The sequence below is a fragment of the Orcinus orca genome, chromosome 1 (genome assembly GCF_937001465.1).
Source record: "Orcinus orca chromosome 1, mOrcOrc1.1, whole genome shotgun sequence".
Classification (NCBI taxonomy): Eukaryota; Metazoa; Chordata; class Mammalia; order Artiodactyla; family Delphinidae; genus Orcinus; species Orcinus orca.
The window spans coordinates 11,317,779-11,343,643 of NC_064559.1; the positions used below are offsets into that span (position 1 = coordinate 11,317,779).

Consider the following 25,865-nt stretch of genomic DNA (forward strand, 5'->3'; position numbering starts at 1 on the left):
TGGGACTTTAATTGCTTAAATGGATTTTTCAGTTTTCAAGCTGATGTAATTTTTCTTGTAAGTTAGTACAGATACTAAAACCTTCATGAATTATATACCATTTCATTTTAAAATGAAAAATCGAAAGGTTTGAATTAGACTCTTATCTTTGAATTAGAAATACTCTGAGTTAGGCAGAACTGGGTTTGAGTCCTGGCTCTAGCACTTCATATCTTACTAACTGTTCTCTTTCAACCCTAACTAGTGTATACCAACTGAGTAGATTATAATTCAGGTCTGACACTAACCACCTGAAGTTGATGTCAGAACCTGCAGGTTAAGGGGTCAGTTGTCTACAAGACTGCCCTACTTCAGATACCAGATGCAAGTGGTGTCTCCAGGACACACGCACTTCTGACCAGCCTGCTACAAACTTGGGGATTCCCGTCACCCCTTTCTGGTTCACTAATTTGCTAAAAAGACTAACAAAATGAAGAAAAGCACTATACTTACAATTACAGTTTATTATAAAGGGTACACTTAGGGCTAGGTCTCAGAGGGAGTGCAGAGCTTCCATGCCCTCTCTCCATGGAGTCAGGGCACATCACCCTCCTGGCACATCACTGTGTTCATCAGCGAGGAATCTCCCTCAAGTTTGATGTCCAGAGTTTTTATTGGGATTTTGTTATGTATCCATGATTGACTGACTCATTGGCCATGTGATTGAACTCAGTCTCCAGCCCCGCCCTACCTCCCCAGATGTCTGGCTCCAAGTTCCAACCCTCTAATCAGATGGTAAGTTGTTCTGGTAACCAGCCCCATCCTGAAGTTATCTGCAGGGCCAACCTTGAGTCATCTCATTAGCACAACAAAGACACTCCTGTTATTCAGAAAGCTCTAGCCAGGAACCAGGGGCAAAGACCAAATGTATTTATTCCTTATTAGGCCACATTAATCCTGGGCATGTATTACTTCATCTTGCTAACCAGTACTTCCTCATCTATAAAATGAGGATAATAACACCTAATAGGCAGTATTGTCCCAAAGCTTAAGTGATATTGGTAATGTATCTATCATAGTGCGTGGCAAGTAGCTGTTTAGTATTATTATCATTATCATGAGCACTTTTGGTATTAGCAGTAGGAGCAGTCATTAGGTCATAAAATCAGAGAGTCACCCTCGAAGAAACCTTGAAGGTCTGTCAGATTTGGACAGAATCACATCCTACCTTTCCTGAGCAGCTACAGATTTTTCTAGTAGATTTCAAGAAGACAGTCTTTGGTGTGCTCTAATAACCTATTCTGTCTTTAACCGTACTCACCATTTTTCATATTTGTTTATTGTAAACACTCTTATCTTTTAGTTTAATCTCTGTAGATTAGAAAATAACAGGTCCTTCAGTGTTACTCAAATAATAGGTCCTTCAATGTTACTACTAGGTTTTACTTAAATCCCTTCCTTCAAAAGGGTTCAGGTACGTTACCTTTCCTCATGGGTTTTTTTTTTTCCCCTCCGATCTCTTTATTCATCTTTGAATTCCTTAGGATTCTCCAGATTCTCCTTAGTTGTAAAACCCAGAACTGAGTACAGTAGTCTCTTGAGTTTAGCCAGTGAATGACAGGATGAATGTGGTACCTCTGTTTTGTTCTTTCCAGTGTTCTTGAGTATTGTCTTCCTCTCCACTGTACCTCACCCATCCCTTTCTCCCCATAACAAACCCCATTACGTTGAGGATCCACATAAATTTAAAAATAGATGTTTTAGATCTTTTCACTTGTATTGATGCCTATTTGGCAGTTCTGTTCCATTGTATTCTATCCTGTGACATTTTGTTTGATTGTTTATAACTTGGATTCTGCTCAGCTTTAAGAAACCCCTTCTTGCCCGATGTCCTGGTCAGCTCTTGCTGCGTGGTGAACTACTGCGATACTTAGTGGCTTAAAATCACCATTTTTGCATTTTTCATAATTTTGTAGGTCAGGAATTCAGGGAGGGCTTGTCCAGGTGGTTCATCTCTGATCCACATGCCACCAGCAGGCATGGCTGGGCCAGAGGATCCCCTTTCAAGGTCACTTCTTTACTCACATGTCTGGTGCTTTGGTGCGCCTCGGCATTCTGCACATTCTCCCCCCAGCCCATCCCCACCACCAGTTGTCATCTTCCAGGGCCTCTCCATGTGGCTTGGCTTCCATTAGAATGGTTCTCTGAGTACTCACATTTCGTACTTGACAGCTGGATTCCAAGAGATAAAGGTGGAAGCTGCCATTCCTTTGAAGGCAAGGCCCAGAATACACAAATTCTCTTGGTCAGGGCAGTGACAGGAAGCGCCAGATTCGAAAGGAGAGAAGTAGAAAGGTAAAAAAAAGGGGAGTTTTCTTTAATCCTTCTTATGTATATTTTTCTTTTATCACATTCTTTGTTTTATGGTGCAAGTTATACATTCCGCCTTACAGCTTGGTGTTGTAGGTCAGTCATACCAGTATAATTTTCTTTAGTCTCAGGTTTACTCCTTCACTCATCAGATATTTATTGAATTTTTATTATATACCTGATCCTACTGAACTTTGGGAATTCAAAAGTTAACAATTCAGAAAAATTCTTTGCCTGCATGTATTCTGATTTGGGGCTGGGGAACAGGGGGTAAATAATAGACAATCAAATAAATAAAATAAAACAGGGTAAGAGGATGGAGAATGACAGGTGTTTGGGGAGAGGAATGCTACTTTAGATATCATAGTCCGGGAAAGCTTCTTCTTCAGAAGTAATGTCAGCACGCACCCAAATAATGTGAAGTATCAAGCCATGCAAAAATCTGGGAGAAGGCATTCCAGGCAGAGAACAAACAATAAGTATAAAGGCCCTGAAGTGAGAAGTTTGGAGAACCAGCAAGAAGGCCAGTGTCTAGAGTGAAAAGAGTTGGGGGGCAGTGATGGAGAAGTGCAAGGGGCCTTTTAGGCCACAGAAAGGGGTGTGGATTTTATTTTGCCATGAAGGGTTTTTAAAATAAATTTATTTATTTATTTATTTTTGGGCTGCGTTGGGTCTTCGTTGCTGTGCACGGGCTTTCTCTAATTGCGGCAGGCAGGGGCTACTCTTTGTTGTGGTGTGCAGCCTTCTCATTGTGGTGGCTTCTCTTTGTTGCGGAGCATGGGCTCTAGGCATAACACGGGCTGCAGTAGCTGTGGCTCGTGGGCTCAGTAGCTGTGGCTCGCGGGCTCTAGAGCTCAGGCTCAGTAGTTGTGGTGCACAGGCTTAGTTGCTCCACGGCATGTGGGATCTTCCCGGACCACCTGTGTCCCCTGCATTGGCAGGTGGATTCTTAACCACTGCACCACCAGGGAAGTCCCATGAACGTTTTCTAAGTGGGGGAGTGAAGTGATCTGATTTTGTTTTTCTTTTTATAAAATATGTGACTTTTATTTTTACTTTGTATTTTGAAACAATTATAAATTCAAAAGAAATTAGAAAAATAATGCACAGAAGTTCCATGTACCCAGTTTAACTCAGTTGTTACATTTTACATAACTATGGTACAAAATCAAAACCAGGAAATAGACATTTGTGTAATTTGTCTATTTTGTTGCCATTGTAGCACACGTGTAGATTCATGTGATCACCACTGCAGTCAATACAGGAACTATTCCATCACCACAAAGATCTCCCGCATGCTATGCTAGTAACAACCACCTCTCTCCCACCATGTCTAACTCAAGGCAACTGCTAATCTGTTCTCCATCTCTATAATTGTGCCACTTTAAGAATTTTATATAAAAGTAGTCATACAAAATGTGATCTTTTAGGTTGGCTTTATTCACCTATTCTAACGCCCTTGAAATCTATTCAAATACTTGTATGTATCAGTAGATTGTTCCTTTTCAGTACTGCGTAGTATTCTGTGGTGTGGAGGTTCTAGTTTGTTTAACCATTCTCTTCTGGGGGCATTATGATCATTTCCAGTTTTTGACTGTTTCATATAAAGCTACTCTGAACATCTACATATAGGTTCTTATGCGGACATAAGGTTTCAGTTCTTTGGGATAGATGCCCAGGAGCATGATTGCTGGGTCGTATGTTAAGTATATGTTCAGTTTTTTAAAGAGGTTGTCAAAGTCTTCCTGAGTGGCTATAATTTCTATCAGTAATACTAAGGGAGATTCAGTTTCTTTGCATCTTTGCTGGTATTTTGTATTGTCACTGTTTTTATTTTACCTTTTCCAAGAGATGTATAGTGATATCTCATCATGGTTTTATTTGTATTTCTCTGATGGCCGATAAGAACTTCTTTTCATGTGTTTCTTTACCATCCTTATATCTTCTTCAGTGAATTGTCTCTTTGTGTCCTTTGCCCATTTTCTAAAATTGGAATGTGTATTCTTTTTTATTGTTGAGTTTTGAGAGTTCTGTATATATTCTAGATGTGAGTCCTTTGTCAGATACGTAATTTGCAACTTTTTGTCCCAGTCTGCATCTTGTCTTTTCATCTTCTTAATCACAGAGATCCAAATTATTAATATTTCCTTTTATTTTAAATAAAATAATAAATAATTTAAATAATTTAAGGTTATTTCCTTAAGAACTGAGGTGTCTTCAGTTCTAAAGTATCTCTAAAGGGGGGTGAAAATAAATCCATCCCATTTTCTTTACTTAAAACTCATCAAATCAACTATACTCCAGTAAAAAAAATTTTTAATTAAAAAAAAAACTCATCAGTGATAATAACTGGAGTTCATGGAGCCTTGCTAAATAAATGCTAAGCACTTTGTTAACACATTTTTGACCAGATGTATTATGGCCACAGGCAGCAGTTTCTGCAAAAATCCCCCAGTCAGTAATGTGTTAAGTGTTCACCTTGTTAAACCTCACAAAAACCCTGTGAGGAAAGTACCATGATGTATATACTTACTGTTGCAAAAGTTAACTTATTTTAATTTAATTAAATTAGGTTAAATTATTTGCCCAAGTAGAACTAAGGGTGGAGCAGCAATTTGAGTCTCAGTCTGCCTGAGTCCAAATAATCATAATTATCATGTGAGCACTTGTATTCCAACCAGTGCAGTGAGTGCTTCCCATATTCTGTCAGGTAATCCTCACTGTAAAGCTCACAGTAATTAGTAGATTCCAATTAGTTTGCCACCAGATAAGTTAGCAGTGGCAAAACTAAGATTTGACCCTCAGGCACCAACCAAATTATATTTTCTTTAAAGCACAAGTTCATTTCCTCTACATTCTGTACCATAGTCACCTCTGCATACTGAAGTTTGTTTTGTTATGTCTCAGATTTTGAACAGTGTTTGTTTTGTGTGACACGGCTCTGGTAAATTGACAAACTCCGTAAGAGAATGGCCATAATAAGCCGTGAGGTTGTGGATCCAGTTGGTGAATGGCATGAAAAAGAAAAACCCACACAGGGAGATATCAGTTAAACATCAAATGACACCGAAAAGCTGGGCTTCCCTGGTGGCGCAGTGGTTGAGAGTCCGCCTGCCGATGCAGGGGACACGGGTTCGTGCCCCGGTCTGGGAAGATCCCACATGCCGCAAAGCGGCTGGGCCCGTGAGCCATGGCCGCTGAGCCTGCGCATCCGGAGCCTTTGCTGTGCAACGGGAGAGGCCACAACAGTGACAGGCCCGCGTACCGCAAAACAAAACAAAAGAAAACAAAACAAAAAAAACCAAATGACACCGAAAAGCTTATAACAAAAACTGTTGGTCCTCTGTGTCCCCCAGCCCCCATCCCAGAGGCTTCTACTGGTAAAATCCTTGAGCTATTTTTTTTTTGCTGTGTTTCCTCCATATTTTCAAATAATGTGCTCATACTGCTATGTCTTATCAATTTCACACACTACCCATTAACTTCTTTTCAGTGAATGAAGATTCATTATCTTACATTCACCTTTTCTCCACACACATAGCCCAGCCCACCATCACTGCCACACCATGCCCACCATCTGTTCTCGCCACTCCAGCCTCCCAATATTATAATATAGATTTATTATAACTTCTGGTTAAATCACTAGTCAACACTTACATTACCATGACTTTGAAAAAATCTCTCTCCGCTGACCCAAGAATCACAGGATGATTAGGTTTCCTTCTCCTAAAACCTTTTTTATTCTTAGATTTAGTAACCCTCATTTTTTTCTTTTGCTTTGTTTTCTGTGTTCCCATTCTTCATCAACTATGTTATACATCAGTCAGTATTGTTTATCTAGATGATGTATCAATTCCATTTGACGTTTTGTTTGCTTTTGGAGGTCTCCCTTCTGGAGCTTTCTGTCATGCTCCAGTCTGGACTGGTGCCATCTAGGTCTGTGATATAAATGGCTGTCATTTCAGGACTTCCCTTTCCTGCTTTCCTTTGTTTTGCACTGTTTCTGATCTTATGTTTGTCTCTTGCTTTACTCTTAAATTTTGCTAGAGCTTATCTTTCAGTGGCTTTCTTAAGAAAGGTCATGTAGGAGGTAAATTTTTTTTGAATTCTTATATATGTGAAAATATCTTTATTCTAGTCTCATTATTGATTGGTAGCCTGGCTGGATATAGAATTTTGAGTTGAAAATTTTGGTTTTTGTAATTTGTAGGCATTGCTTTTTTTCTTTTAAAAGTTCTATGTCATTCTGATCCTTTTTATGTGACTTTTTTGTTTGTTTCACTTGTATGCTTCGCACTTGGTGGGTTTTAAATCTCTTGAATTGATCTACTAAAGTTCTTCTTTTCACCTATTTTCCATCTCTGTCTTTATCCTTTTTCCCTAATTTTTGAGGTACTGATTTTTAGGAAGTAAATTAAAATCCTGTCCTCTCACCATTCTACCTCTGGTTGTTCTGAGAAACTGTGACAGCCTTCTTCTAACTTGTGGTATACCAAAGTCCATACCCTCTTCTGGAAATAAACCAGTTCCCTGTGCTCAACCAAAGGAGATGGAGCTCCTGGTGCAAATTACATCTTGAGCACAGATGCCCTAAATTTAACTCTCCTGTACACATCTTTGCATTGCATTCTTCAGATACCAAGTCCTGTAAAGGATGTTCTCATTTGAGGAACAGTTCCCACTTAACCCCTGTCTAGCTGGTTAAAAACACTCCTGAGCAGCACGCATAGGTTATGTAACCCAGATGGCCACACAAGCTTATTACTTTTTCTTCTATTGAGTAGGTGTCTATTTCTTACCAGTAGCAATTCAGTATCTAGAATGAGTTTCTGCTCTCCATGTATGGTGCAGTCCAAAAAATAAATAAGTAAATTATGATATGTAAGCTTCTTCTAGGCAAGGAGTAAGTCTGCAGTCTTATATTTGAGAGAGAGCTTCAAGTTCAGGGTTTCTACCTATTGTAAGCCCACAGTTATTTGTCAGATGAAAGAGTGGGTGACTTAAAAGAAGATACTGATTTTATTATAGTAAGATATTCAGCCACTTAAGTACCAAGTCAAATGCAATTCTCCCTTACCTATTTATTCTGAATGGCCTTGGATTATGGTTGAATGCTTCTTGAAGGCAGTTGAACAATGACTTGGTGCCATGGTCAAGCCAGTATATCTTGCCCTTTGGTAAGTACTGCCCTTATAAAATTAACATAGGCCCTGGCATTACTTCTGCTGATATACAGGTACCCTGGTGCATCCTAGAACTCAGTAAATATTTGTTTATGAATCATAAGAAGAGATCTACTTCTGATTCATGAAGGCTGTCTGATCTTATAATAACTTTTATTTCACTGGACATACTGATAATCTCTTTAGTCTGAGGATCTAATTAAAAAAAAACAGCTTTATTTAGATATGTGGTGTACCATAAATTTTCCCCGTTTTAAGTATACAATTCAGTGGTTTTGTGTATATTTACAGAGTTGTGCAGCCATACCAATAATCTAATTTTAGAACATTTCCATCACCCTAGGAAGAAAATCTGTGTCTGTTAGCAGTCACTCCCTATTCTTCCCCCACTGCCAGCCCTAGGCAACCATTAGTCTACTTACTGTCTCTGTAGATTTCCGTATTCTGGATATTTTATGTAAATGGAATCATACAGTATGTGGGCTATTGTATCTACCTTCTTTCACTCAGCATGCCTTCAAGTTTCATCCATGTTATAGAATGTATCAATACTTCATTCCTTTTTATTGCTGGATAATATTCCAGTTTATGGATATACCACATACTATTTATTCACCAGTTGATGGACATTTAGGTTGTTTGTACTTTTTAGCTATTATGATAATGCTGCTATGAACATTCATGTACAAGTTTTTGTTTGGATATATGTTATAATTTATCTTAGGCAGATACCCAAGAGTGGAATTGCTGGGTCATATGATAACTCTATGTTTACCATTTCGAGAAACTGCCAAATTCTTTTCCAAAATGTCTGAATCGTTTTATATTCGCACTAGTAATTGTGACAAGGCAGTGTATGAGGCTTCCAGTTTCTCCACATCCTCACCAACACCTGTTATCGTTTGTCTTTTTTATTATAGCCATGTAGTAGATGTGAGGAAGTATTTCATTGTAGTTTGATTTGCATTCCCCTGATAATTAATGATGCTGAACATCTTTTCTTTTGCTTGTTGGCCATTTATATATCTTCTTTGGAGAAATGTCTGTTTGAATCCTTCCCCCAGTTTTTAATTGGGTTAATGCCTTCTTGTCATTGAGTAGTAAGAGTTCTTTCTTTATTCTAGATACAAGTCCATAATCAGATATGTGATTAGCATATATATTTTCTCCCAATCTGTGAGTTGTCTGTTTACTTTCTTGATGGTATCATTTGAAGAACAAAAGTTTTAAATTGGTAAAGTTCAATTTATTTATTTCTTTTTTTAATCACATGTACTTTTGATGTCATACCTAAGAAATCACTGTGTAACCCAGGGTCATGTTTTCTTACAAGAGTTTTAAACTTATAGTGCTCACATTTAGGTCTTTGATCCTCTTTGAGTTAATTTTTTGTATGTTGTGAAGAAGGTGTCCATTCATCCTTTTGTATGTGGATAGTCACGTGTCTCAGCATCCTTTGTTGCAAAGACTGATCTTTTCCCCATAGAATTGTCTTGGCACCATTGTTGAAAATTGAGGGGCCATTTGTAACAAAATACTGTTTTCCTAAAGTTGAAAGTTGCTACCATTAGCTCTTAAATTTTAGCGCTTTTTTGGTACTTAATAGAATAGTAGTTGCTTTTTAATCAGCAGATCTGAGGGAGAGTTCCTCCTCTTCAGGCATCTGTCTCATTTGTAAGTGAATGGATTTTGTCCTTAGATCTTTAGAATTGTTGGTGACTTCTTCATTGCAAAGATAAGAATTGTTATCTTGAGTCTTCCCCCTAAAATTCTGACACAATTAGGTAGGGAACCACTTAGGAAGCTGTAAAAATAATCTAAGTGCTGCAAGATACTTTGAACCAGGTGACACCTGGGAATGTAGAAGGAATCTGAATATACTGTGTCATACAGTTGACAGGATTTGCTAATGGATTGGATATAGATGTGGGAGAATGGAATCAAACATGACTCCAAGTTTTAGGCCTGAAAAACTGGAAGGATGAATTGCCATTAACCAAGATGGGAAGAACAATGGTAGGGTCCTGTTTGGGGAGGTGATGGGAAAAGATCTGGATCTCAGTCTTAAATATGCCGTGTTTAAGATGCCTGTTAGTGGGCTTCCCTGGTGGCGCAGTGGTTGAGAGTCCGCCTGCCGATGCAGGGGACACAGGTTCATGCCCTGGTCCGGGAAGATCCCACATGCCACTGAGCCTGCGCGTCCGGAGCCTGTGCTCTGCAACGGGAGAGGCCACAACAGTGAGAGGCCCGTGTACCGCAAAAAAAAAACAAAAAAAAAAAAACAAAGATGCCTGTTAGTGAAACAGAATTGTTGAGTATGAGCCAGCTTTTCTTTGAGAAAAGATGTAATACGTAGAATTTTGTAAGAGCTTCTGGTAGAGCATAGTTTAAATCATCTAACACATATATACACACACATACTTTATGGTATATAGATTACTCAGGATGCTTTTTACTGTAATTAAAATAAGTAAATAATTTCTTAAAATAATAAACAACAAAATACTAAATGTGATGTTGTCAGAGAATTTAAATGATTATAAAAGTCCTAAACTAAGAATGCTTTCTAAGTACAATTGGGATTCTTTATATCAAGCTTTATTTTGGGGCATGCAGATCTGGCTTTAAGATCTCTGTTTGTATATTTAAGATAAAAGATGTTTTCACAGCATGGTATTGGCATAGACATAGACATATAGATCATTGGATAGTAGAATTAAAAAATGTTCCCACAAATATCTGGACAATTGATTTTTTTTTATAGAGCACAAAGGCAATACAGTGGAAAAAGGATAGCCTTTTCAATAGTTGCTGGAACAGTTGGATATCCATAGACAAGAAAAATGAACTTTAATCCCTATCTTTTACCATATGCAAAAATTAACCCAAATGAATCAAAGACCAATGAAAACCCATAGCTATAAAACTGCTGGAAGAAAACACAGGAGAAAATTTTTTCTATCTTGGATTAAGCAAAGATTTCTTAGATGGATAAATTGAACTGCTCTTCAAAAGATGCCACTAAGAGAATACAGAGACAAACCACAGACTGAGAGAAAATACTTGCAAAGTATATTATTTCTTAAAGAATATATAATGAACTCAATGACACAACTCAAAACTTAACAACAACAAAAAAGGCATTAAAAATAGGCAAAAGAATTGTACAGACACCTCACCATAGAAAGTATACAGGTGGCAAATAAACACATGAAAAGGTGCTCAACATCGTTAGTCATCAAGGAAATGCAAATTAAAGCCTCAGTGAGATATCACTGCAAACCTTAGAATGACTGACTAAAATGAAAAAGACTAACTATGGGTCATTTCATGGACGCTGGGTTTGCGAGAGCATCTGCGGGTGCCTGGCGGGAGGGGACCGGAAAGACCCAGCTGAGGGTGGATTTGAGCTTCCGCGTTTCTAGCCCAGGATCTCGAAATGCATTGTGATTCCTGTCCATTAGACTGTAAGCTTTATGTAGGTAATCTTAGAAACAATGGTAGTGACCGAATTGGAACAAGCTTTTGGCCATTGTGGACCCATCCAAAGTGTGTGGGTTGCTAGAAACCCTTCTGGCTTTGCTTTTGTTGAATTTGAAGATCCCAGAGAGGCAGAGCTAGATGAGAGAACACTTTGTGGCGGCCGAGTAAGAGTGGAACTGTTTTTGTTTGTTTGTTGCAGTACGCGGGCCTCTCACTGCTGTGGCCTCTCCCATTGCGGAGCACAGGCTCCGGACACGCAGGCTCAGCGGCCATGGCTCACGGGCCCAGCCGCTCCGCGGCATGTGGGATCCTCCCGAACCGGGGCACGAACCCGTGTCCCCTGCATCGGCCAGCAGACTCTCAACCACTGCGCCACCAGAGAAGCCCAAGAGTGGAACTGTTGAATGGTGAAAAGAGAAGTCGAAATCTTGGCCCACCTCCTTCTTGGGGTCGTCACCCTCAAGATGATGATTATTTTTATTTATTTATTTTTGGCTGCATTGGGTCTTCGTTGCTGCGGGCGGGCTTTCTCTAGTTGGGGTGAACGGGGGCTACTCTTTGTTGCGGTGCGCAGGCTTCTCATTGTGGCGGCTTCTCTTGCTGTGGAGCACAGGCTCTAGGCACGTGGGCTTCAGTAGTTGTGGCACGTGGGCTCAGTAGTTGTGGCTCGTGGGCTCTAGAGTGCAGGCTTAGTAGTTGTGCTGCATGGGCTTAGTTGCTCTGCAGCATGTGGGATCCTCCTGGACCAGGGATCGAACCTGTGTCCCCTGCATTGGCAGGTGGATTCTTAACCACCGCGCCACCAGGGAAGTCCCTCAAGATGATTATTGAAGGAGGAGGCCTCCCTCGCCACAGATCCACAGATCTGCAAGACAGAGAACCTTCTCCTACAGCTGGAGCAGGTCCCTTTCTAGAGATAGGAGAAGAGAGAGAAATTGCCGTTCTGGGAGAGAAATCACAAGCCGTCCCGAACTTTCTCTAGGTCTCATAGCCGATCTAGGTCACATGAAAGGAGATAGAAGACCAGTTTGCAAGAGGAGGAGTGTTGTACAGGAAATAACTTCATTTGACAGGAGTATGTACAGAAAAGTCAAGTTTTGTTTGAGAATTCATAAACTTGGTGCATTTCTTTTTTAATAAATTTATTTATTTTTGGCTGCATTGGGTCTTCGTTGCTGCGCACGGGCTTTCTCTAGCTGCGGCCAGTGGGGGCTACTCTTCGTTGTGGTGTGCAGACTTATTTCGGTGGCTTCTGTTTTGCGGAGCACGGCCTCTAGGCGCACGGGCTTCAGTAGTTGTGGCTCGCGGGCTTAGTTGCTCCGCGGCATGTGGGATCTTCCCAGACCAGGGCTCGAACTCGTGTCCCCTGCATTGGCAGGTGGATTCTTAACACTGCACCACCAGGGAAGTCCAAGCTTGGTGCATTTTTAAGATGTTTTAGCTGTTCACATTTGTCTGTCTGTTGGCACAGTGACGCATAAAGGTGTAATTCTCTATGGTTTGAAATGGACTATATGAGGCATGTAATATCAAGAATTGTTACTTTACAATGTTCCCTTAAGCAAAATTGAATTTGCTTTGAATTTTAGTCTTGCGTAGACTGATAATAAATCTCCAACTCCTGCCCAGCTAAAGTATGATGTTTAATATTATGGAAACAAAACTGGCAAAAATTGAGAAGACGTTTTCCATAGCTGGGATATGGTATGCAGCTGTAGTTAAGCAAGCAGTCTTTAAAACCTACTGTGAACACAAGCCGGCAGGTAAAAATTAAAGCTGCACCCTTAACCTAGGTTAGAGGTTTAAAAATTCCACTAGTGTTCACACTGGACAAGAGGTTGTCCAGTTGGTGTAGAATCAAAGAAGTTTCAAGAAATTAGTTTACCTTTGCTTTAGGTCAGAAGTTCCTTCTGTGATTGCTGTATATGAATACATAGCTCTTTGTAACATGATTTATTTGGAAATTTGAGACTATTTAAGATACCAGTGTCCTGCCAGTTTAAGGGTACATTGTAGAGCTGAACTTTGAGTTGCTGTGCAAGATTTTTTTTCATGCTGTCATTTGTTATATGTTTTGTGAGAATCCTTGGGATTAAAGTTTTGGTTACAAATTGTTGTTTAACCTGAAAGCCTGGTTTTCCTTGCAAAACTAAAATTTGAGCTTGGTACCAAGTCCAGGTATAACATTCCTATTGGAAGCCATACTTATATTTTCTTGTAAAGTACTTCTGAAAATAAAATATTAGCATAACTGTGTAATAGTTGAACCCACCATTACCATAGATAGTTCTTGTCCCATAGAAGGCAGTTGGTTACACAAATCTTATTTTGTAAGAAACAGAGTTGCAGCTTTTGAAGTGAAGGGAGTTTTTGGTTGTCCACCTAAGTGATGATACATTTTTAGGAGTAGAAGCCAGTTCAAAGTCCATGATATTCAGTGATCAACATTTTAAGGTAGAGCCACCTGATACATTATAATCCAAAGTTGCCCATAAAATAAAAGGCTTTTATCGTTAGCATGAAAGCTTTACACAAAGCTTTAAAAATTGCTTCCATTTTATATAATTTGAGGTGTTTCATGGGAATTCGAAGTTGATCCATCATGATGTAAAATTCACTATGTGGTTCAAATGTAACAGTGCAGAACTGAATAGGGAGGTATGCATAACCTTGCTTTTAAAAATCTAGAGGAGGTGTAATTTCAAATTTTTGTGCCATTAGATTAAATCATAATGCAGCAACAAAACAAAAGACTAACGTATTAACAAGGATATAGAGGATCTTGAACTCTCATATACTACTGCTGTTGGGAGTGTAAAATGGTACAACTCATTTGGAAAATAGCTTGTTGATTTTTTAAAGTTAAATGTACACCTACAGGGTGCTATAGCCGTACTGCTTTGCATCCCACACTTAGGTATTTACTAAAGAGAGATGAAAGCATATACAAAGACTTGTACTTGAGCGTTCATAGCAGCTCTATTTGTAGTAGTTCAAAACTAGAAACAAACCAAATGTTTGTCACCAGAAGAACTAAAAAACAAATGTGGCATACCCATACAATGGAATGCTGCTCAGCAATAAAAAAGAATTAAGTACTAATACAAATAACAACCTAGGTGAATCTCAAAATAAGTATGTTGAGTAAAAGAAAGCCAATAGTATATGCTGTATGATAAAGTACAAAGGTTTCCTGAGACCAGAATTTTGAGAACCTTTGCCCTGTAGAGTCAGGTGACCCTTAGACTTGTCAGAGACATGAGGGTGCAAGTGTTAGGCTTCAATCTGCAGTGGGAAGCGGGAGTTGAGAGAATTGAATGTGTATTTTAGGAAGATAACCTTGGCAGCATTCTAAGGGGTCCCAGAGAGGGGAAGTTTAGAAATACGACCAGTTAGGGGGGCATTACATTTGGCCTTGACTTAGGGTCTAGGTAATGGGAGGCGGACTCAATAGAATTGATAGAATGTATCTCCAGTTAGAGGGAAGGGAGAAACCTGCCTGGTATGTGGGGGGGCAGGTGGGGGTCTTCATCTGAGATTGAGAATCCTGAAGGAAAAGTAGGTTTAAGGCAGGAAGGAGGCGGGTGCACTTCACTTTCTTAAGGATGAGCAGAATCTTTTAACTGTAAAAAAGTCTAAATTATCAACTTTTTCTCTTAAAAATGTACTCTTCCTGTCTCTCATGTTAATTATATTTTGTAAAAGATTCTGTTTCATTTATTTAAGCCTTTTTCCTCCCTTCGTCTCTAGATATCATTGACCCTGCAATCCTGCGCCCAGGCCGCCTGGACAAAACACTCTTTGTGGGTTTGCCACCCCCAGCAGATCGTCTCGCCATCTTAAAAACTATCACAAAAGTGAGTAAAGGAAATGGTACATTTTTGTGTATGTTTCTTGCATTTTAAATACAGATAACTAATCATTTACGGTGCCTAATCACTGTCTTTTCTGTAGCTTTAAATATTTGCCCAGCCTATAAGATCTTTGTTACTTTAAAGGAATTGTTCTCAGAGCATATTTGAAATAGAATAGAAGCTTTTGGAGATGAAAAGTAAATAGATAATAGGCCCATTTTAAATATCCAGAGAAAAATTGAGTTTTGAAGCCACAATGTTGAATTCTGTCCTCCATGTTGGTATATGCCAACTTTTAAGATGCCTGTACAGTATTGACTTTGCTCTTTTTATAAAAATCATAAGTAGTGCATACAAAATACAAAGAAGAAAGCAGATCACCCTAAATTGAACTACTGCAAAATAATCTGCATTAACATTTAGTGCAGACATCGTTCCAAACATCTTTATACACAGTGGGTTGTTGGATGGGTGGATGGTTGAGTGAATGAGAAGGAGGAAGGGGAATAAATTTAACACATTATTTAAATAAAGTTAAATTTATTTGAAATTTAACAGAAAACAAAACTAAAGGAATTATTAAACTTCCAAGTACACGTTTCATTTTAGATGGCATCAGTTTAATTTCTGCTCTGAAAGTGAGATAATTAGCATTCTTATATTTCCCTTTTTCCACTTACCAGCTTTTCTTCCCTGTATATTTTTTATTTGCCCAGTGTCATCAAGCTTACATTCTGTTCTAGAGTCATATTCTTAGTTTCACATTTATATAGATACAGTACTCACAACCAGCACTTTTGCCACAGCTTTTATGTTTTCTAGTTTAGTTCATTTCGTCATTTGGTTGACTGTATTTCATCATCCGGTTTATTCCATTTATTAATAGTTTATTCAACTGTATTCCTCAAGTTCTTTTCATGATTAAGAATGTCTGCCTGTTGTCGTTATAATTAAATGATATATTAGCTTTATACTTAAATGATATATTAAATGATATAATTTTTCCTTGGTCACACAGTCTTTCTGGTCTTTGTAGAAATTGCAGCATGAGTTTGGGCATTGAATGTGTTTGTAAAATGTCTGAGGTCAGTCTGATCTTTGTTTTCTCTTTGGTAGGTGACTTGCTCTTTCTGCTTGGATCCCTGAAAAATTCTTTATGTCTGAAGTTTAATAACTGAAATAAGATATGTCCCTGTCAATTTTTTGTTGTTGCTGGTGGTGGTGATAGTGGGGTTTTATTTTGACTAGTGAAGAACTAAAGTCTGGTGTGCCTTTTTATTTTGTAGGTGCAATTCTTCCTTCATTCCAGGGAAATGTTTCTGTGTTGTATGTATGAATACTTTTTCTGTATCATTTGTTGGATTTATTTCTTCAAGGTCACTGATTATTCTTATATTAGATACCCTTTGTCTTCTGTATCTTTTGTCTACTTGTTTTATTTTTTATTTACTTTTTAAATTTATTTATTTATTTAATTTTATTTTTGGCTGCGTTGGGTCTTTGCTGCTGCGCACAGGCTTTCTTCAGTTGAGGTGAGCTGGGGCTACTCTTCGTTGTGGTGCGCAGGCTTCTCATTGCGGTGGCCTCTCCTGCCGCGGAGCACGGGCTCCAGGTGTGTGTGTTTCAGTAGTTGTGGCACGTGGGCTCAGTAGTTGTGGCTCACGGGCTCTAGAGTGCAGGCTCAGTAGTTGTGGCGCAAGGGCTCAGCTGCTCCACGGCATGTGGGATCTTCCCAGACCAGGGCTCGAACCCATGTCCCCCGCATTGGCAGGCAGACTCTTAACCACTGTGCCACCAGGGAAGCTCCTGTTTACTTGCTTTAATTTGTCTTTTTCTACTGCACTCACTGTGATTAAACTTGAAGTCTTCTCTTTTTTTCCTTTTTTCCTTCCTTTCATTGGAACCCCCAAGTTCATGAAATGAACTTGATGGTTACTTCATCCATACCTTCTCTTTGTCCCAATGTAGAGTGAATGAGTTCTCTCATCACCCTCTCACTCTACCTGGAACTAGTTTTCCTACACTTCACACATTACAATTTGAGGTCTGGTTAATTGCTTTCTGTCCACATTTTTATAGCCTGGGGGTGGGAAAGAGAGCTAAGCCAGTACTGATTTGACCATTATAAGGAAGCCTGAACTTATTCTCTTCTGAAAGAGACCCTGTGAAATGCCTGATGCCTGGACCTGCTCTCTTCATGCAGAGCGTGTCTCATTCCCATGTGCTTGTGCCCCCAGTGCTGCACAGCTCCTGGGGAATGGCATACCTTGGCGTTTCTTCCTGATTCTGCTGAAATCCCCTGATAGTATATCTGAAGGTTTGTGTTTAGCTTTTCTCAGGGATATCTGCTCCAAAGACTGCTTCTCTCCAGATTGGAATCTTAATGGACATTCATAAGATTTTGTTGGTTTCTTTCCTCAGTGCTGCTTCCCAGGAATGGAGGCCTAATTAATAGCTACTCCAGAATGATCTCTTTCCTTGGAACCCACTTTTCAACATTTACAACATAAGGTTTACCCCTTTTCTTTATTTGGTTGCCACTGGTAAATTTTTAAACTTAACTTTTTTTTTTAGTATTTTCTTTCTGTGTTGGCAAAGGAAGATTTTGTGTTCCTACTTCACTGGGCCACCCTTACTTAAAAGTGCATAGAGCAGTGTTCATAACTGTCTCCCGCAGGAGGGGAAACAGGAGGATAATCAGCTCTGTGGGTTAACAAGACCCCACTGCCAGCAGTATGGAAGCCAACTTGGAGAAAGGTGAAAGTCAAGGTTGTAAAATGAGGCATGCCGGAACTAAGGCAGTATCAGGGGAATAGCAAAGAGGACATAGATGTGGGGACTATTTAAAGGTTTTAGTTAATAGGACATTGGATTAACTATAGAGTTAGGGGGGTAAAGAAAAAGGAAGATGATTTCTCAGCTTGAGCAGCTGAATCGATGGTGGTGTCTATCAACACAAGAGATTGAGGAATGAGGAGGTGATGTCATTTGAGTTTCAGGTGCTTGGGCACTATCCACGGGGAGACGTGTAGTAGGATGTTAGTCCTGTGGTTGGGAGTTCAGAGGAGTCCTCTGGCTGGGTTATGGTTTCGCCTGTCATCAGCACATAGCTGGTGGTCAAAGCCATGAAAACACATTGCTTTAGTTCAGTGGCTCTCAACCTAGGGCAGTTTTACCATCACCAGCAACCCATCTCACCCCAAGGGCAATGTCTCGGGACATTTGTTTATCACCAAGGCAGGGGAGTGATGGTGCTACTGGACATCCTACAACATACAAAACAGCCCCACAACAAAGAATTTTCCAACTCAAAGTATCAATAATGCCAAAGTTAAGAACCTCTTCTTTAGTTATATGTACTTGTTTCTTTGTATCAATCGAGTTTGATGATGATGCATCAAGGCACTTCTCTCCCTTTCCTTGGCTCTGTCATTAGAGACTATGATAGTGAGATTCTGTTTGCTTTGGTTAATGTCTATTTAGATCTTCCGCCCATTTTTTGTTTGGGTTGTTTGTTTTTTTGATATTGAGCTTCATGAGCTGTCTGTATATTTTGGAGATTAATCCCTTGTCGGTTGCTTCATTTGCAAATATTTTCTCCCATTCTGAGGGCTGTCTTTTTGGTTTTTTTTTTTTTTTTTTTTTTTTTTTTTTGCGGTACGGGGGCCTCTCACTGCCGTGGCCTCTCCCGTCGTGGAGCACAGGCTCCGGACGCGCAGGCCCAGCGGCCATGGCTCACGGGCCCAGCCGCCCCGCGGCACGCGGGATCTTCCCGGACCGGGGCACGAACCCGTGTCCCCTGCATCGGCAGGCGGACTCCCAACCACCGCGCCACCAGGGAAGCCCTGTCTTTTTGTTTTGTTTACAGTTTCCTTTGCTGTGCAAAAGCTTTTATGTTTAGTTAGATTTGTTTTATTTTTGTTTCCATTACTCTAGGAGGTGGATCAAAAAAGATCTTGCTGCAATTTTATGTCAAAGTGTGTTCTGCCTATGTTTTCCTCTAAGAGTTTTATAGTGTCCAGCCTTCCATTTAGGTCTTTAATCCATTTTGAGTTTACTTTTGTGTATGGTGTTAGGGAGTGTTCTGATTTCATTCTTTTACATGTAGCTGTCCAGTTTTCTCAGGACCACTTATTGAAGAGACTGTCTTCTCCATTGTATATTCTTGCCTCCTTTGTCATAGATTAGGTGACCATAGGTACGTGGGTTTATCTCTGGGCTTTCTGTCCTGTTCCATGGATCTGTATTTCTGTTTTTATGCCAATACCATATTGTTTTGATTGCTTTGGTTAACGTATGTGTGTATGTATACACACACAAGCACATTTATACAATCCTAATTTGTTTCTGTAAATTTCTTATAGTTATAATGATATAATGATGATACTTTCACACTTGCCTGTGGGAGATCACTAATTAAAGGCAAAGATTGGAGTAATAATTCATGAGGTATTTGGTGTTGAGGGCCTTACAGATTTGGACCAAGAAGAATGACTGGCTCATTCTTCCAGACGTGTGTCATCCACTGTATGGTACTCAGCACTGTGGAACAACTTTACACTTCCTTCATCTAGAATTTCAGCGCTATTTTCTAAAATTGTTAGCTCTTGGACTCAGGGGTAAAGGCCCCACTTCAAAGATAAAATTATTAGGAAAATAAGATACTAGAATATTAACCTAAATGAATGATCTTCTAGTCAGTCAACAAGTATTTATTGTAAACTAAATATATCCCTGGTTGTGTGTATACCATGGGGAGACTAAGACACATAAGACATAGTCCTTACATATAAGGAGCTTTTCTTCTAGATGAAAAGATAATATGAATGTTTCTAAAACAACAACAGGCATATTAATTCATTCCTGAGAAAGGGAGAAAAATGAAGGCAACTGAGTAACCTAGAGATTTCAACTATATAAAGAAATATAAAGAAAAAAGTCAAGAAGAAAACATAGCAAAATATGAACAGTGCTTGCCTCTTGGGGATGGGCTTACAGGTTACTTCTTCTGCCTTCTCAGTGCCCTCCAGTCAGAGACCAGGAACACACTTGGAGTTGAACAAGCAGGGCTTGTTTCTCTTTGAAGTGAGGGAGGACCCGCACCACAGAGAACTGTAGGAATGGGGTGTCTCAGTAAGAGGATGTTAGAAAGGACTTCAGTGATTTGTGTTTGTGTTAGGTTTGGGAAGAGTTTAAGGGGTTTTGCTCTGAATTGCTTTCAAAAACCAGGCATTATTCTGTGATTGAGTGTCTTAATAAATCTTACCAAGAAGGAAGGCTAGACCAAGGCTAAGTCTGTGATTGGGAAAGAAGCAGCTGTCATTTACATTAGCCGGGACAGGCAATGTTTGACCATTCTGTGGTTTGGACAGTGTTTATGTTTTATCTGTGTTCAGACATGATTATGCAGGAATCTTGTTTTTCCCTTGATCCATCCTGGTCATGGAGTGGCCTTCTCTGATGTTGATGTTCTGTGAAATTGTTTATATTCAACAGGAGAGCAGCACTGCCTAGCTGTGAGGGCCCAGCCAGCTCGTAGCAACACCAAAGCCCACTTGCTGGATGTCAGGGCCTGCTTGTCTCTGTCTCAGTGGCTTTATATTTCCAAATTTTCTATCATGAGCATATATGCATATAGCGGGGGGAGGGGTATGGAGAATGTTTTGTGGTTTTTTTTTTTTAAACAAAAACATAAATGTTGAGGTTAAGGAGGAAGGGCCTAGAATTAGATAGAAAGGCCCTTTGGGCAGCCTCCATGCACAAAGTTGTGACTACAGAAAGAAAAGAAACCAGAAAAAGACATGTTGATAAAAATCTATTTGACTTTAAAAGCAACTTTTGTGAGACTGTGGTTTAGACTGTTATATAGTCAGTTCTCAGCATCTGTCTATGCTAAAGGCAAAGGAGGGCTTTTGGCTGTTTAGACTATTTTTGCAGCGGTTATGGGCGTGTCGTGTTCTCAGACCCGCTCCAGAGGAAGGGGCCCACACAGGCCTGAGTGACGGTGCACTTGCTGTTGCCCTCTGAGGAGAGCTGCTTGCACTGCATTTCACATCCTTATCTTACTTTTTCAAACCTCCAGAGGCCTTGAATGTTTTTGCTTAAAGATCTTTGTTGATGGCTAAAGCTAAAGCAGGGTAGAGGGAGAGGAAGCAGAATCTCTAATTTCAGGGCAGAGTCCACAAGGCAGACCTCCTCCTCATGGCAGTCTTTATGAAGACTCAGCCAAAAGTGAGAAAAATTGGCCTTCTTAATGTTTAATAAACCTTTCTATTTCAAAGTTTGCTGGCTTTTTTACTTAAATTCCCCAGATTGTTTTATATATACTATTTCCTCTTTTTCCAATTAATACTTGAAATATTTTGGGGAGATTAGAATAAAATTCTTTAGCCTTGGTCCTAAAAATCTAAAGATCTGTGGGTCAGAGCAACTTCTCAGTATCTTTTGGAGTCTAAGTTTCTTAAGAGAAAAACGAGCAATGACATACTACTTTTTTATATATTCTATTTGGTGTTTCTGGTAATGTTGTGGTAATAAGAGGTTTATCACTAAAAACCCCTTGGACAAGTAGAACATTTTTTTCTTAATTTCTGTTTCTTCCTATAAATGTCATTAAAACTTGCCCTTATCTCAGAAAGCCAGAAAGGTTATTTGGTGTCTGCCAAGTGCTTTGAGGTAATATGCAGTCTTTAAAATAGTGATAAAAATTCCACTAAGAGACCCCAAATTCTCAATATGTTTTTTAAAATGTGCCCCGTAAGACTAAAACATATAACATCTCACAAAGAAACATATCTGTTAAATTTTCATGAGCTAAGATAAGAATATCTGATATAATAAAAAGTGATATTTATTAAGCACTTACTGTGTTCTAGGTACTTTACAGATATGAATATGCTTAATCCTTGCAACAGCCTTTTGAACTGTTTGAATTGAATATTTAAATATTCAAATGAATATTATTTCCATTTTACTGATGAGCAAACTTTATCTCACAAAAACAGGATACAAAGATGTGTTTTTTTCTTTTATTGAAGAAATATAGTTGATTTACAATGTGTTAATTTCTGCTATACAACAAAGTGATTCAGTTCTTTATATATATAAAAGAATATATATATATATATTCTTTTTCATATTCTTTTCCATTATGGTTTATCACAGGATATTGAATATAATTCCCTGTGCTATACAGTAGGACCTTGTTGTTTATCCATTCTGTATACAATAGTTTGCATCTGCTAATCCCAAACTCCCAATCCATCACTCCCCCACCCCCCTTGGCAACCACAAGTCTATTCTCTATGTCTGTGAGTCTGTTTCTGTTTCATAGATAAGTTCATTTGTATCATATTTTATTTTATTATTTTTTATTATTTTTATTTATTTATTTAAAAAAAATTTTTTTTCTTCTGTACGCGGGCCTCTCACTGTTGTGGCCTCTCCCGTCACGGAGCACAGGCTCCAGACGTGCAGGCTCAGTGGCCATGGCTCACGGGCCCAGCCGCTCCGCGGCATGTGGGATCTTCCCGGACCGGGGCACAAACCCGTGTCCCCTGCATCCGCAGGCAGACTCCCAACCACTGCGCCACCAGGGAAGCCCCCATTTTACTTCTTACTGCCACATTTCAGTTAAGAATAATTAGATTTTAATGATACAGAGATTCCTCAGCCCTTATTTCTACTAATTGGAAAGTAATGTTGCTACTGAAACGTTTGGAAGTATCCTATGTAGACCACACTCCCCAAAAACAGGCAGTTTGTTACTTTCTTTCAATTGATAGTATTTTGGGGGTTTATTTTTCTAAAAAACTAATCTCCTAAGAATTAGAAAATTTCTGAGAATCTAAATTTCTAAGAATTAATTATTTTTCTAAAATATTACTTTTAGATAAACATTTGTTTATTGTGTTCCTTTATATATTGAGCTTTCTCAAAAGATTTAACTTAAAGAGTGCCCTAAATATGGCAAGTTGGCAATTGCTCCCCGTATGCAGTTGTGAGAAAAATTTCTCCTCTGGATTCTCATAAAGAAGACACTCAGGGGCTTCCCTCGTGGCGCAGTGGTTGAGGGTCCGCCTGCCAATGCAGGGGATACGGGTTCGTGCCCCAGTCCGGGAAGATCCCACATGCCGCGGAGCAGCTGGGCCCGTGAGTCATGGCCGCTGGGCCTGCGCCTCCGGAGCCTGTGCTCCGCAACGGGAGAGGCCACAACAGTGAGAGGCCCGCATAGTGCAAAAAAAAAAAAAGAAGACACTCAGTTGTGATAGACATTTTTACCAATATCCCTATCATAAACACAATAATAAGCCTTTCAGGACTGAAGCTGGTGGTTCTCCTAATGTAAGCTGCGGACATAACTAAAAGCCAGTTCATTAAAAACAACTTCATGAGAGGTCAAAGAAATGCACTTCGAGGATGTGTGAGCCTTTATGAAAGTCCGGCTTGACCCAAGAATAGAATTTAGATATTGAGAAGTATAAAACAATTATCCTTAGGCAGTCCTCCATGTATCAGTTTCTTATGATTGAGCTTTTGATTAAAACAGGACAGTAGGGACTTCCCTGGTAGCACAGTGGTTAAGAATCCACCTGCCAATGCAGGGACACGGGTTCAATCCCTGGTCCGGGAAGATCCTACATGCCGCAGAACAACTAAGCCCGTGTGCCACGACTACTGAGCCTGCGCTCTAGAGCCCACGAGCCACACTACTGAGCCCACATGCCACAACTACTGAAGCCCACACGCTCTAGGGCCCGAGAGTCGCAACTACTGAGCCCGAGTGCCTCAACTACTGAAGCCCGCATGCCTAGAGCCTGTGCTCCACAACAAGAGAAGCCCCCTCTTGCCACAACTAGAGAAAACCCGCACGTAGCAACAAAGACCCAACACAGCCAAAAATAAATTAAAAACAAAAAAAAAACAGGACAGTAGATAGTTTGAGGTAAAATTCTCTAGCAGCACGGGGAACATCCATGTGCTGGGTGACCATCAAGGTAGGGTTGATAGTTCCTTCCTTCCTTCCTTCCTTCCTTCCTTCCTTCCTTCCTTCCTTCCTTCCTTCCTTTCTCATCGCAGTGGCTTCTCTTGTTGCAGAGCACGGGCTCTAGGCGCATGAGCTTCAAGTAGTTGTGGCACGTGGGCTCAGTAGTTGTGGCTCATGGGCTGTAGAGCGCAGGCTCAGTAGTTGTTGCACACGGGCTTAGTTGCCCCGTGCATGTGAGATCTTCCCAGGCCAGGGCTCGAACCCGTGTCCCCTGCATTCGCAGGCGGATTCTTAACCACTGTGCCACCAGGGAAGCCCTAATAGTTTCTTAAGAACATTAAAGAATCTCAAAAGGGTTCATGCCTAATGAGGTAGCCTCTTGCCCCACCTCCTACCTCCTCCTACTAGTAGATTGAGGGACTCAACAGGGCAGTGTCCTCAGGCTTTCCCACTTCCGACATAGCTTGGAAAGTCCAAACATTTCTGTTCTGCATCATGATAAATCCTTATTACCTGTTCATCATCACTATTTAAACAAGACTTCCCCTCCCCCTCCCCTTCCTCTCCCAAATATAGCACCAAATTATCTCTCCTTATCTGGAGATAAGATACTGGGTTTTGGGGGGAATTCCCTGGTCCAGTGGTTAGGACTCAGTGCTGTGAACTTGGGTTCAATCCCTGGTCAGGGAACTAAGATCCCACAAGATGCTTGGCCAAAAATAAAAATTTTTTTAAATTAAAAAAAAAGATGCTGGGTTTTTTTAATTATGAAAATACGCAATAAAGATTTGGGGCCTTACCAACTGTCCATTCAGTTGCAAATTTGAACTTCAGAACTCAAGTTTTTAAATTCCTGGTTCAGTGTTATTTCCACTTTTCAGACCTTTTTATTAAAGTATAATGCACGTACAGAAAAGTGGACATATCATTAAATGTCCAACTTCATGCGTTTTTATAAACAAAACCTTCAAGAAAGAGTATTAGCAGTTAATTTCATGGAGACAGAAAGTAGAATGGCGGCTGCCAGGGGCTGGTGGAGCGGGGGGGGGGGGGGGGGCCATGGAATAGGGGAGGGGAGGGTTGTCCCTTAACACAAACAAAGTTCCATTTTGGGAAGGTGGCTGGTTATGTTTTAGAGATTGATGGTTGCACAGTAACAATGTAATTAATGCCACTAAACTATACATTTTTAAATGGTTAAAATGATAAATTTTGTTACATAAATTTTACCACAGTAGAAGAGAGAACATTACCAGAGCCACAGAAGCTGGCCTCCTGCTTCCTTCAGGCACTGCCCACCTCTTCCCGCACAAGGTTAACTGATGAGATTGAAGGAAACTTAGGGATCACACAGTCTGACCATCTAGTTTTACACACAACCAGAGGGAGAAAAGAAAAAAGCACAAAGATTGTTTCCTAAGGTCGCACGGAAAGTTTATTTTCCCATGTTTATTTCGCAGGTCGAAGTGGATTGAATGGGAAGCATAACTGTTTCTTGAACCTGTGTTAGATGAACATTTGCATTTTATCAAATAATAGCAGCTAGCAGATGTATAGTTGATTAAATTCTTAAACATGCCCAGCTGGGAGGACATGAGAGGACACCCTCTGAGCATGGACCAAGCAGGTGATAGCTCAAGGTGCTGGGTCGTCTGACCCTCTGTTTGGAGCACCTGCCGAGCTAATATTTACACTTGAGGCTTAATGACATATGTTTATTTACTTTTTTCCTGTGTGTTTCTTCTTAAACTGTTTATTTCCATGTAATATTTGCTACCAAGGAAAGATAGTATGCAGTGTAGATTTAAGTTATGAATCAGAATAAGTCAGAATAATAAAGCAGATACTCACAAACCTACCATCTTAACAATGTCCTGTACTTGAAGTCACTAAGAACTGTTTTGTTTGCCTCTGCAGTTTAAGTCACTAAAAATGTTATCAAGTATATACTGTATGCATGCAAGGTACTGTGTTAAGTGTTGTTGGAATTCTAAGGCTGTTCTGATACTT

The 25,865-nt window shown here is 39.9% G+C and overlaps 1 protein-coding gene across 4 annotated transcripts in view; it reads left to right on the forward strand.

The window, feature by feature from the left end:
• The window catches only part of NVL (nuclear VCP like), a 98,957-nt gene that overhangs the window by 51,711 nt on the left and 21,381 nt on the right, over window positions 1-25,865 (forward strand). For 2 of the 4 annotated variants that reach the window (XM_004270997.4, XM_049705678.1), the window contains one exon: window positions 14,766-14,872. In XM_004270997.4, the coding sequence (XP_004271045.1) occupies window positions 14,766-14,872 (107 nt within the window). Of the gene's footprint in view, window positions 1-14,765; window positions 14,873-16,155; window positions 17,187-17,546; window positions 18,794-25,865 lie in introns of those variants that run through there. The other 2 variants (XR_007475415.1, XR_007475414.1) reach the window with 2 other exon arrangements.